The sequence below is a fragment of the Amborella trichopoda genome, chromosome 2, assembly GCF_054954075.1.
Source record: "Amborella trichopoda isolate Santa Cruz 75 chromosome 2, AtrichopodaSantaCruz75HAP2 v2.0, whole genome shotgun sequence".
Classification (NCBI taxonomy): Eukaryota; Viridiplantae; Streptophyta; class Magnoliopsida; order Amborellales; family Amborellaceae; genus Amborella; species Amborella trichopoda.
The window spans coordinates 8,138,215-8,152,315 of NC_142337.1; the positions used below are offsets into that span (position 1 = coordinate 8,138,215).

General features: G+C 34.1%; 1 protein-coding gene across 1 annotated transcript; it reads left to right on the forward strand.

Moving 5' to 3' along the window:
• On the forward strand, nt 1-1,519 carry LOC18443236 (uncharacterized). Its single transcript, XM_020672923.2, has 2 exons — nt 1-532; nt 1,263-1,519. The coding sequence occupies exon 1, from the start codon at nt 13-15 to the stop codon at nt 529-531; it is 519 nt and encodes a 172-aa protein (XP_020528582.1). The 5' UTR covers nt 1-12; the 3' UTR covers nt 532; nt 1,263-1,519.
• Nucleotides 1,520-14,101: the final 12,582 nt, after the last annotated feature.

The following is a 14,101-nucleotide window of genomic DNA, read 5'->3' on the forward strand; positions in this document are numbered from 1 at the left end:
ACATGCAGAGCAATGGAGAAGGGTGGTGTAATAGCTTTCCTCTTGCTCTTAATTCAACTAGGAGCCATCCTCCCTTCACTCTCATGCCCAAGTTGTCCACCAAGTTACAAACCACCCTATGTTCCCAAACTACCCCCTAAGCGCCCACCTAAGGTTTTTCCCCCACCCTATGTCATGCCCAAACCACCACCAAAGGTGGAGACGCCATGTCCACCACCACCACGACCACCACCAACAGAAACGCCATGCCCTCCTCCACCACCAAAGACACCACAGGCTTGTCCCATTGATACTTTGAAGCTTGCAGCTTGTGTTGATTTACTTGGAGGGGTCGCTCATGCGGTGATAGGCGAGGAGGTGAAGAAGGGTTGCTGCCCTCTTGTGCAGGGGGTTGCGGATTTGGACGCGGCCTTGTGCTTGTGTACCACCATTAGGGCAAAAGCTTTGAACCTGAATGTGGTTCTGCCGATCGCGCTTCAGGTCCTGATTGGGTGCGGGAAATCAGTGCCCCCTGGGTTCCAGTGTCCATGAGGTCGGTTCGTCTCGACCTCGAATCTCTGTCTCTCACACACTACAGTATAAGTTTGACACCTTATATAAACTTCTTCGCACACAAAAAACTTCAACTTAGCTCTCGACAACTTACTCTTTTACAACACACATGCATGTACCATAATCTCCACTCCGGATAATCTACTCTCTCTTTCTCTCTCAACAAACACCAACACCAACAAATTATTCACCTGTGTACGATCAAATTTTCTTCAAGTAATGTAAGCCTCTCCTTAGTTCATCTAAAAAATAATATGAGTGATTTACTTACGGACTCAAAATTTTCCTAAAATACGAAATGTTGTATTTATAGGTGGAAATTACAAAGAAGGTCGATCGACCCACTTCTTTTTATTTTTTCAAAATTGCTCATCGATCTTAAGATTCCATCTTCAGACTAAACTTAATTTTTGTTATTGTTTTTTTCATTAGTAGGGAAACTAAAATTAAAATTTAAAATTCGGTCTGATGATCCTTAGACAGAGGGATAATTTTAAAAAAAATTTTAAAAAAAATTTGTAAGCTCTACCATTAAACATAGCATTTCGTATTTTAAGAAAAATTTTAGGATCGATATGTAAATCACTCAAAAAAATATTGTAAGCCTCTCATCCTCTATCTTCACTCAAAAACCAACAAATTCTTCTCTTATCTATGCCTCTCTCTTTCTTCCCTTAGTGTTAACGTCTCTCTCTCTCTCTTAATTGCAGGTTATCGTTTGGATTGGAGACAAGAGTGTTTGCCAAGAAAGGGTTATTGAAGAGTAGTGTTTATTTACATAGATGCTATGTTGCATATTTCAGTGTGTTTTATTGTAGTTTTGTTTGTATGTATTGTAGCTACAAAGGACCATGACTGTTGTCAAGCTCGTCAATGTGTACGAGAGCGTGTGTCAGGTTTGAAGTACGTTAAAGTGTCATTACGTCTATGTCACAAATAAATAGTGTGAGGTCCACACTTTCCTACAGTGAGGAACTCTCGTGAACTTTTCTCCATGCTTTTCTCTTAACTTGGTAATGATTAGAAACCCATCGGGAAAAGGAAGCCTCAAAGTATTTTGCGCCCAAGAGGATCGTAATGGTTTTCATGTTTGAACAGACTGAGTTTTAAAATTTAGATTTTCTAATATTTGAATCAAAGCATTGCTGGGTTTTCCTTATATTACGATAATCTATTATCCATATTCTTTTTTTGTTTTTTTGTGCATGTTTGACTGCCTGCATATGTTTGAAAGAGAAACAATGGCTCTAGGTTATCCGATCTTAGTTTTCGACCACAATCTGACTGAGTTTTTCATCTCAACCTTTATTTTTGGTTTCTCTTATCTTGAAAGATCACATCAGTCGTAGAAAATGATTGGCCTTTGGGTCACTTTATTTTCTATACGGCCACTAAAACTTAGAACTCAAACTTCAACAAAGATTGAAAAAGAGAGATGAGCATAAAAGTGAAACCCTAATGTTTATAGAGAGAGGTTAGGTTGTCTTCTCTTGCTATTCACCATGCTTTCTTTGGTGATCCACCATGAGAGAGAGAGATTGAAATTGAAAGACAGAAAGGGAGGGGCTTGGGTCTTTTTGTTGAGAGGAAAGAAAAAAGGGGAGGGGGAAGGGACAAATGAAGGAGATGAGTGAATGAAAGAGGGAGAGAGAGACAATCATTTCAGGAGTAAAAATCAAATCATGCAAAATTCAGCTATAAATTGAATATTTAGAGATTCAAATATTTGAGAGTTATCTGAATATTATAAATTATGATTTGACCGCATGTAAATTCATATGATTAGAATTATATAAGATTCTATATTATCTTAAAATATTAAAATATTAAGGCACCATCGAACGAACTCGATTTTTTATGTAGATGCACCTTTTTGTCTACTTTTCAAAAATTAGGAGGCATACCTTCCCCCGTGGCACTTTTTTTTTTCTTTTTTATTTTTTTTATTTTTTTTATTTTTTTTTCTAAGTTGTCATTCTATCCGGCAATAATAGGATGGGTTGGGTGATAAACCCTACCATTTCATTAAATACATTGTGGTTAAATAAAAAATGGGGATGTCCTCCTGCTTAAGTAATATAAGGTTACTCTTTCGGTAAAATACTTACTTAAGAGGATTTTCCCAATTTAAAATTTTTAGAACCACCTAATTATCACTATATAGTTATTTTCAAAAATTAAAATTTGAAATTTAAGTTTTTTAATACTTAGATCTCACCAACTAAAATTGGATGGACTCTATTCAATCTTGAGATAATTCTTTTTTCTAAAAGTGTACAGAGGGCACAGTTAGAATTTGTTTTTATTGAGGTTAATCTATGAGTTGAAGACATTATATCTCCAAAATTTTGCCTCCTTTAACTTAATCCTAGCTACGATTTTACATAAGGAAGTAAATGAACAGTATACTCTCGAAGGAGTATAATATCTTTTGATAAGGCTAGGCAGGGTTTTAAAAGGAAAGAACCTATATGTACAAAAGGGCTATGACCACCGAAGACAAAAGCTGCCACTTTTTTTTTTATTACCAATGGAATTTAGACTCCTATGGAAAACTCTTAAAACATTTATAGGTGAAATTGAATAGTGTTTTGCCCCACCATGGACGTGCTATATCCATGACAGTTTATTGAACGAACCCACAATGGATGGTGCGTGGTCCATGGTGGATGTCGCGTAAATTTTTAACCGTCACAGACCTAGCATGTCCGTGACGGTACTGTCATGGACATGTTAGGTCTGTGGCGGTCGTTTTATCCACACCGTTTGATTTTTTCGGACGGTGATGAGTCTATGAGTAGAAATACTGTTCATTTTTTAAAACTTGATTCAAGTCCTTCTAAGTTTTGCAAAAAGGTGTAAATGAGCATGTGGGGGGTTGTGTGGTTAAGCATGTTGTTGTGCCATCAATTAATGAGGGTGGGGCCATTTACTAATTAAAAACTTTTCAAACAAATATCAAAATAAAGAAGAAATATTAAAGGCATAATAAATAAATAAATTAGAGTATGGTTGGACCCTCCTACTTCCTCCTTCTTTAAAGAAATTTCCAAATTTTTTAACTAGTTCACATATGAACCGTCTAGTTCTTTGATAAACTGACCGGTTTTATCAGAGGACATATGAACCGTCTGGTTCTTTGATAAACTGACCGGTTTTATTAGAGGACTAGCTTGAACCGTCCGGTTCCAAGGGTTTTGTGGAGAAGATCGTCTAGATCCCGATATATGGCGGGATTTGAAACATTGTCGACGCTTCTTAGATCTAGATCGGAAGAATCCAATTTGGATCGCCAGATTTTTAAGTTTTGGTTTTTTTCGGATAAGAGACTGATTTTGGAAGGTGAGGGTCACATCTAATTAGGGATATACTAAGAAACTATGCCTCATGGAATGTTTATTAGACCAAGACTAGGAAAACAAAAAAAGAGATAAGAGTAGTTGCTCTGTATAGATGGCCATGACTCAAAGGACATGAGTTGAAACCCTGACACTAGACTACCTTGTGGTATGTACCCTCACAGTTGTACAGAAATTTACTCTTCTGATGTGTTATGATCCAACTAAGAAGCATTAATGCATGCTAAGAGAATAGACCATCATTCTGACTAGTTGAGTTGAGTACTCCAATACAAGATTTGGAAATTTGAGGCCTGATTGAGTAATTTTAGTGGAAAATGATTTGAAAAGATTTTGAGAATTTTTGAGATTTTTTATAATTTTTTTGAACTAAAAATTGAGATTTTTAAAATTGTTTGGGGTAATTCCAAATAAAGATTTTTTTTAGTGGGGCCCTCACACGCCACGGCCAAGGGTGACACGTGGTGCCCCATGTCAGCCTAGGTGTGCTGACATCATCTTCACATCCCTAGGTGGTTGTCCTCTTTGTGGCATTTCTAAAGTTGTTTTGAATCTAATATAAAGTTTGAAATAAAATTATTGTTCTAATTTAAATAAATAGTATTAATCACATGCTTAATTGTGTGGCATTGGTCCTAGGGTTAAGGGTAGGCTTAATAATTTGGCTTAAACGGTAACCTTGATTAACCTACATGCGGCATAATATCATTTGTTGGACCAATGTGATTTTTACCCAATGGCACAACTTGGTTGGATGAGCCACGTGGATTTTTTGTTTTAAGAGTATTAAACAAAATGAGAATTTCAAAAGACCATGAGAGGCAATTCCCTATCACTTGATTGTTCTTTATTTTCAAAGCTTAAAGATGCAAAATTTTGGTACGTTAAAATGGCTCAGAGAGTTATTTAAGACTTATGGACAATGAGGTAAATAGGAAAAATCAAGAATCTAATAGAGTAATAATAGTGTGAAATCACATCTCTACATCTTAGTGGCTAAATGGGGATGTGTAATTAGGATCATTTCCATCTCATGTGCCTTCGATGATAAGTATTAAGGGCTAAAATCCAACCACTTATGAAGTCACACAACCACTTAAATATAAATATCATCACTTAGCTTCATTTCTAACAACCCAACTCATTTTTTAGAGAGAAAGAGAGAGAGTGAGCAAGAAGACCCACACCTCACTCCTCTTAGTGTTCTTCCTTCTTCATATTGAATCAAGGTGACCTCCATGGCCATATGAAGTTCAATCCACTCCATTAATCTTTGGTGTCTAGTGTATTTTATTATCCACATATAAGGTCATCTTCAAAGTTCAATCCACACCCTTAATCCTTGGTGTCCATTCTATTTCATCATCTACGTATGAGATAATCTTCATAGTTTCATCTACTACATTAAAAGGCTTCATTTTCGTCCCTTTTGCTTGTTGTAAATAAGTGATTATAGTAGCTCCTCCAAGAACCAATGATCGATCTTTCATGACTATTGAGCACGATTTGAAACTATACATCAATATTATGTCATATCCAGAATCTAGACTAGATTCATGCAACTTATACACCATTTTCCCAACATTTTTGCCACTCGATTTCTCTAAGATTATTGGAGTGTTTTTTTAAGCATATCAGCAAATATTTTATTGTCCATTTGAGTTCTATATTGTGAGATTTATCGTCCTATAGCATTTCTTTTGAGAAACTACACTTAAATTCACTACATCACTACCATATACTACCATCTTGTATGAGTTGTCTATACCTTATTTTTACCAACTGTTTTCACTATTAAATGTTTGTCTCTCTCTCTCACACATTTTGAAGCCAACTAAGTGGTAAGAAAGTGTGCTTAAGCTTATCGTTAATTAACTAGGATCAGCCCTTCTATTTACAAGCTATCATTGCTACCATCCATGAGACAAAATTAAGTCTTTAAAGCTCCAATTGGTGGCTTCCTTATGATTTCTTGCACTTATTTTGCTGTAATTATAACTTGATGTATGTCTTACTCCATGGAGAATTGAATATGTAATATCTATAATGAGTATATAATTTTGGCCTATATCTTAATGTCATCATAGAAGTCATCTCGTGGTATATAACTAAAACTTTGGCAATAAACTATGCAATATAAGCTTGATATATGGCTTCCCATGATCAAATCAATTATGCAAATGTAATTATATATGTTGGTGGAGGAGGAGATTGATTTTGATGTATTTGATGGAATTCTAAAGTGATGTATAATTTGGCAATTTAATTTATATAGTGCTGCAATTTTGAGTACATGCATATAGTATTATATTGATTCAATCTCCTCGTTGTATCTTGCGTTTGGACTTTATGAAGGAACCAATTAGAGTTGTTATTTTTCATTTTAAGTGTAAGAGAAATCAAGTTTGGTGGCTAGAAATTGTTTACATTGATATAAGATTCATGTAATTGGAGTGTTGTTATTTTGCATTGAATTTTTTTTTTTAAGGTCTCACTTGGACGTGGCTTAAAACACCATCACTAGATGCACAATTTTTAAAACTTCAAAATATTTTATTTTATTTATATCTGTACATCTCAACTTTCGAAGTCGAGATGATCAATTCGAGGGTTTTTCGACATTAGAACAATCTTTTTCGATAGGTTTTTGTGGTGTATCTCACTTCTGCAGTATAAGGTTGACACCAAATATAAACTTTTTCCTCAAAAAAAAAAAAAAAGCCAATTCAATTGGTGAGTGTTTTTTATTCAACTCATTTATAAATTGTTGCAATTTCGGATCCTTGAGCTTTCTAATACTAAGGCCAGTATTGTGAAGCTCCCACCCGAGAGTTGGTTCCTAGAGAGAGCATTCCCCACTTTCCATAAGAGTGTTACTTAAAAGTGGGAATGCGTTTTCCCATGCACCCACAGTTCCTATTGCTTTCTCATGAAACAAACATAGAAAAGTAGTGCTCCAACATGAAAGAACTTTTTCCAAAGAGTTCTTTCCTACAAACAGATGTGTTCAAGAGTCTATTGAGTGGGTACTTGGCCTCCTAGGAGTGCAAAATCAATGTTTTGAACCGAAGCTCATAAAGAACAGAAAAAAAGGAGAAAAACAAGAGCCAGCTTCTTTAGACTTTTTGGGACAAACTTCAAAGTTGGAACTCTTGACTTCCTACGCTCAAACAGATATGGATACCACTTAGATCAAGGCTTGGGAGCAAAGTGAATTGATAATTGGAAAAATTCTGTATGGACCTAAGAAAATAGGAAACTACATGATGATCCATATTTTCAAATATTTTTATGCTGAGGTCCACCCAGACGCCTTTTTCTATTTTTCAAAATTGCCCCCGAGTCCAATAATTGTGATATTGGATTACTTTTTTATTTTTTATTTTTTTTTATCTATAAGGGTCGGTATGATGTTCCGAATACCATACAACCCTGTAATAAGCAGTCTAATATCTGGAACAACTGACCACCTCGTTTGTGAAAGTTTTAAGCAAGTCTAGAGGTACAATATTTCAAATATCGGATAACCCTTTAGTAAGTGGTTTGATGTTTTGAGCATCAGACTGTATCGCCTACAAAAGTTTTAAGCATGCCCAGTGTTATAAAAATTTCAAAACTTTAAAAAAAAATTTGAAGTGTTGAGCGGTTTGATATTGGTGATATCAAACAATGCCAAGTGAAGTTTAGGGTAATCCAATGTTCGGAACATTGGATCGATCGTTAATATACCTCCAACCCATCAAACAGCCCTATATGCAAAAAAATTTTTAAAAAAAGGTGATATGATCTTGCGAGCATAAGACCATGGGGCAAAATTGAAAAAAAAAAATAAAAAAAGCACTAAGGTGGACCTCGATGTAAAATACTTGAAGATATGAACATGTCTATAGGAAACTTTTATGTATCGAGCCACGAAAAAAATTTAATAGGCCACACTAAGATAAAGAACTCACACGTGTTTGTTTATCTAAGACGAAAATTCCAGCCAAAACCTAAAAGATTATGAATTAACTAAGACGACAAAATTCAGATTTGTAGGAATTTATGAAAGGATAATGATTAAACAGAAAAAGTACAACTTTGCTACTTGTTAGTACAAATTAACTTTCTAAAAAAAATTAATGTACTCGATGCAACTATTTAAATTCCTTGCAAATTTAAGAGTGACTAATTATGTATTGCAATCTCAATTAAAATAAAAATAGTCTGATAAATTAAACAATCACAAGTGAAAGAACTTTAAAATTTAATTTATTGGCTATAAAGGAAAATAAACACTTTTGAATATAGGGTGCAGTTTGTATGGAGCCGAGGCTCTAAACAATCGAAGTGAAGCACACCTTCAAATAGTGTCAAGAAATGTGGCTTTAATACTGGAAGTCTTTGTGACAAAATTAAAATATATTTCATCTTTAATTATAAAATTTAAAGCTTCAAAAACAGTGTATCGAGCAGATCTATGATAACTTGAAAATCTTAAAAATTGACGGTTCAAAAATGTGTTAGAAGATGTACTATTTCTAAAACTCGAAATCCATGTTTTTTTCTCATGCTCATGTATTTTGATGTCGAGATGATCAATTTGAGGATATTTGGGCATCAAAACAACCTCTTCTAATGAAATTTTTGAGGTAGGCTCGAATTTGATTTTTTAGAGCCTCGGCTCCATATAAACTTTCCCCATAAAATAAAATAAAAAAGGAGAGACTACTTTTTAAATTCTAAAAGAACAAAAAGAATTACGTTTTTCTTTTTTTCTTTTTTTCCAGGTAGTTCCCCTTATTTATATAGAAATGGAATTCAGGATCACTACCTCGACCATCTAGCCTTGAACCCATTCCTAGAACTTTTGCACTATTGTCCCTCAAGTAGATTAGGTTAGTCTAAAAAGAAGTCTCCATGTGGTCACCTTCGAAAATTTACAAAGGTTGCCAACTTCCACCGATGCGGTTCTATCTTTATGAGACCTACCAACTAGTTCAAGAAAAATAAAAAATTCACCAATACTTGGTCACACTTTTTAGATAACCTAAATTTGGGTACCCTACCCCATTTGTCCTTAAATTAGAACTAGTAAGTTAAATTAGAACTAGTAAATATATCCATGCAACCATTGGAGATCCCTTCACACTCTAGAGCCCATGAAATCAACTAAAGTTCTTTTTTTTCTTCTTACGGAATCGAACTTGAGATGTAGCATACTATCATCAACTACTAATCACTCGTGCAAATGCCAAATTCTATAAGCTCCTTACTCTTAGCATCCTTCCAAATCTTGGCAATCCATATTTTCGCTTAACCAAACCATGGCTTAATATAAACAAAAAAATATTACAGCTGCCTAAAATGCAATAAAAGAACTTGAATTCCTCATTTAGAGTGTACTCATATTATTCAGAAGTATTTTGCCAAAACTTAGATTTCACAAAATTAGATAGCTGCAATTAGCTTATATTTAGAACGCCAACAAAGATTATAAAACAATTGCTGTCGCTCCAACTCACATGCATATGCCAAAATATCATCTGACCCAATGTTCGAAAACTCGCCGCGCGGCTGCTGCTTAATCAGATGAGTGGCGAAAACGCCTAGGCGGGTCACCAGGCGGCATGCGTCTACGCATGCCTTACCTAGGCGGTATAGTCAAGGTAGCCGCATTGACGCATCTTGCCGAGGGCGGGAATGCCCTCAAGCAAGGAAGGTCAATTTAGTAACCTCCGTAGAAAGGGGGAAAAAGGTTTTGCGGGGCATTCTAAACCTCCACAACCTAATCCAGGGCTTTTAGAAAGATAAAAACTTCATAAAAACCTCAAATATGTGATTTATCGAAATATCGATAAATTTTAGATTTTTTCACTTTCTTCTGATATTAAAGGCGAATAGTTCATAGTATTTTTTGGAGCTTCTAGGGGACGATTTTGAGGAACTTTAGCGACCTAATAGATGAGGTTTTAGCCGACACCATTTGATTTTGATATTTCTAGAACATTATCGTATTTGAATAAGGGTTTTGATTTTTTTTTTGCTATAATGTAAATCATTTGCTTATTATATTTACATATTTATAGTTGAAAGATTAATTTTTTTGTGATTTTTTTTCTTAATTGATTTTTTCCTCATTAGATGATGAAGTTTGGTCTATATCAATTTTTTTATGAATAATTGATTCTTTTTTTGTGCAATGTGTCATGTTTTGATTATTCTATTATTTTTGTTTTACTTTTTTGATAAATTAATAATTATGTTATATACTTGCATCTTAATTCATATGTGAATTTATATATAATTATTTTAAAAAAAATTTGATATCATATACTCATCGTTTCATAGTATGTGATTTTTGTTTCTTTTTTTTTCTGTAACTGTAATATTATGTTTCCACTTTTTCACAAGGAGTTTGAGGCTCTAAAATTGCTCTAGAAACTCTCAAGGCCTAAAACTTTGCCTTACAAACTCTTTTGTCTTTTTCCAGGGGGTGGTGGGTTGTCTCATGACCTTTCTTGAAGTTTCACTTTTCCAAGTCTATTATATTCCACAAGCAATATGGATGAATGAACTTCAAGATTCAAGCCTTAATTTATAGTTTCCAAACCTATAGCATAACTTGATCTTTAGCCATATAAAACCATATATAAGGGGAATCCAATACATTCAAACCTCAATTTGTGCAAGTGTTCAAGGATGAAAATCCAATACATTGAAAACTAGCAACAAAGTTAAGCAAAGTTTTTAAATAGAAGATTTAAAACCCTTTGTAATCCTTAGCAAGACAACCATAAAAAGTAGAGGTTGTTTTGATTTCAAGTTTTGGGAAATAGTGTATTATGTAACGGACTTTTGGATCGTCAATTTTCAAGATTTTCAAGTTTTCATAGATCTCTCAACCTACACTATTTTTTAAGCTTTAAACTTTATAAATAAAGATGAAAATATATTTTGAGGCTATCAAAAAGATTTCCAGTATTGAAACCACATTTCTCAACATTATTTGAAGGTAGGTTCTAATTTGATTGCTTAGAACTTAGGCTCTATACAAACCGCACCCTTTTTTTATATAGGAAAAAGTTTGTATAGAGCTAAGGCTCTAAACAATCAAATTAGAACCCACTTCATAAATTTCACTAGAAGAGTTTGTTTTGATGCCCAAATATCCTCAAATTAATCATCTCGACATTAAGATGAATGGACTTGAGAAAAAAAAAATAGATTTCATGTTTTGGAAATAGTGTATATTATAGCACATTTTTGGACAGTCAATTTTCAAGATTTTCAAGTTTTCATAGATCTGCTCGATATACACTATTTTTGAAGCTTTAAATTTTATAATTAAAGATGAAAACATATTTTAAGGCTATCACAAATATTTCCAATATTGAAACCACATTTCTTGATACTATTTGAAGGTGCACACTACTTTGATTGTTTAGAACCTCGGCCTTATACAAACCGCACCCTTTTATATATCTATGCCATGTACTTTTTTGGTAAGCTTTTTTATTTTTTTCCTAAAATACCATTGGTCTGGTACTTGAACTACCAGATTACTTTCAAAGATTTTTTTTTTTTTTAAGAAGTCAGTCAACACTCCAAGACTAACTTCTCCCATATTAGTATTAATACAGTGCTTGATTCCAGCACTTCAAGTGCCGACCCAGCCTTTGGTAAATTTTTTGAATGGTGGACCACCTTCTTGTAGGTCTAGCACTTCAAGTGTCTAACCGTCTCAAAATACAGTAAAAAAATAAAAATAGAAATAAATAAGGTATTTGAAGGCAGTTTGACACTTCTAAACTAACACACAGATTCAACTCTTTTTTCTTTAGAGCATGTTTCGTACGCGTGAAAATACTTCTATAAAAGTATTTTCGTGTAAAAGAATTCCCCTATACGATTAGGTGTGTGAGTTTTTTCACACCAATTAGTTGCCAATTGGTGTGAAAAAATGTGCTATGACCAACTAGTGTGAAAAACTCTTGCATCTAATTGCATGGGATAGTTCTTTCATGTGAAAAAACTTTCAAGAAAGTACTTTCATGCATCCTAAATATGCCCTTAAACAATTTCTTTTCATATATTTGCAGGAAGGAAGGAGTTCTAGCGAATGGGATGGTTGGTCCCATACTTCAAGTGTTGAACTGACTTCTAGAAAAATTGGTTTGGTATTACTTGGTCTGGTATTTCAAGTAATAAACTACGGGTGTTTTGGGGCAAAATTTAAAATAAAAAATTGACAAAAAAAAAAATCGGCCTAAGATATGAAAATACATATTTATGAACAATTGTTTCATACGGGCTGGACCACATTTGTACAATATGCGGTCCCGAGGTATTAAGCATCCATCTTAAAGGATGCAAACAGGTGGTCCATCTAAAAATAATTGTAACTAACTGCCCAAATGTTTTCTTAATATGATTATTATTTCTAGTTTTACAAAATTTATGTATTTTTTCATATTCATGATCTCCATGTTAAAGATTATATATTCTTTAAAAATTAAGATTGAATTTTATTTCAAAAATATATTTATTGCCAAGCCCACATTTTTACATGTGCGCGCTTGGCCGCATGTTAACCGCTTCGTATACTTATTCCAAACAAAAAGAAAGACTTTCACCTTTTTGTTTTGTTAACATTAACAGGGACTTTCACGTTAATTACCCTTTATAGTTTAGACACTAATATGACATATTTTTTTACTAATGAAATAGTTCACCCATGCAAATCGGTTGATTGTTTAACTATTTCCATTTTGATGGACACCAATACTCCTCACTTCATAACCTCCACATGATGCAATTTTAGTTAGTTGTCTGCAGCTCTCTGACAAAGAATTATACATGTAACCTGATAGCTGTATACATGTCTGCAGTTCACTTCATAACATTTAAAAAAAAAAAAAAATTTACAGAGACCTTATTATGGTGCATCTCAAAAATTCACTCGAAAACTTTATTCTTGATCTCAAAATATATGGATGTATATCAAAACAAAACAAAACAAAAAATTCATATCCTAAAAAATAGTGCAACTTGTAACATATTATCTAGACCAACCTTTTTCAAAAAATTTAAGTGTGCTTAAATCTACCCTTTCCAATTTTTTAAAATGTATTGATCTTCTTGATCTACACTACTTTTGGAGATTTAAATTTCTTAAACAGCGTGTAAATAGATTTTTAAGCCATTACAAGAATTTTTGGCACCAGAATTGTAACCCTTGGCAAAATTTAGAAGCAGGCCTTACTTTGATTGTTTTAAGGCTAACACCTTATACAAACTGCACCCTTTATATTATGGTGACCTGGATCCCTCCTGCTCCATGCCCCTAATTGGTGTAATCCTCTTCCATGACTTTAATTAGTTTGAGGCACTTATAGGGGGTAAGCAGTATACGAGGTCTTTATATATATTTTTGCTCAAATAGGGAGATTTCTCCAGAGAGTTGCTTTACTATACATTTAGGAGCTGTCATAGAGAAACCATTGATCACATTCATTAGGGCAATAGTCATATCAATGACTAACCACCTAAATTTTAGTGTTCTTCTCTTGTTCCATTTTGTGTTTGATCATGTTCATTGTTGCTTTCTCTTTGTTTGTGAATCATCATCGTTCATCTGGGTTTTTTCTAAGCAAAACTATACAATAAGGCCATTTATATTTGGTACATATAGGGCACAGTTAATCCTAACTATCAGTTGTGAAATTGGGGGGCTGACTTGTTCAACGGACTACGCTCAAAGTTCAAGAGAAATTGTTTTAGATTTTGACACATCCAAACTACTAAATTTCACATCTTATAGTTGTATGTCATCGTGACCTCTTTGCACCAAAGTAAATGATCTTATAGTATATAATTCATTTTCCAAACACAATTGGTTGAGGAAATATATGGTCGAAAGTATCCCTCTAGAAGCCATTTCTGTTGTAAGGCATCTTGCTTTGGAAATTTCTAGAAGTTTATAACTACAATCAACCCAACTAATCTACGAGGATATAGAATTGCATCAAAAATTAGGGGTGGCAATGGGTCAGGTCGGGTCTGGGTTCGGTCGGACCTGGACCCAGACCCGAAAAAATGATATTGGACCCAAATAGTGTTCAGGTCTAAGATTTAGACCTGAACCCAACCCAATTTGGACCCATATCCAGATCCAAACCGGGTCCGGGTCCGAGTCCATTGTCGCCCCT

Excerpts from the sequence above, each read along its gene's own strand:
- LOC18443236 (XM_020672923.2), top strand. The coding sequence starts at position 13 with ATGGAGAAGGGTGGTGTAATAGCTTTCCTCTTGCTCTTAATTCAACTA.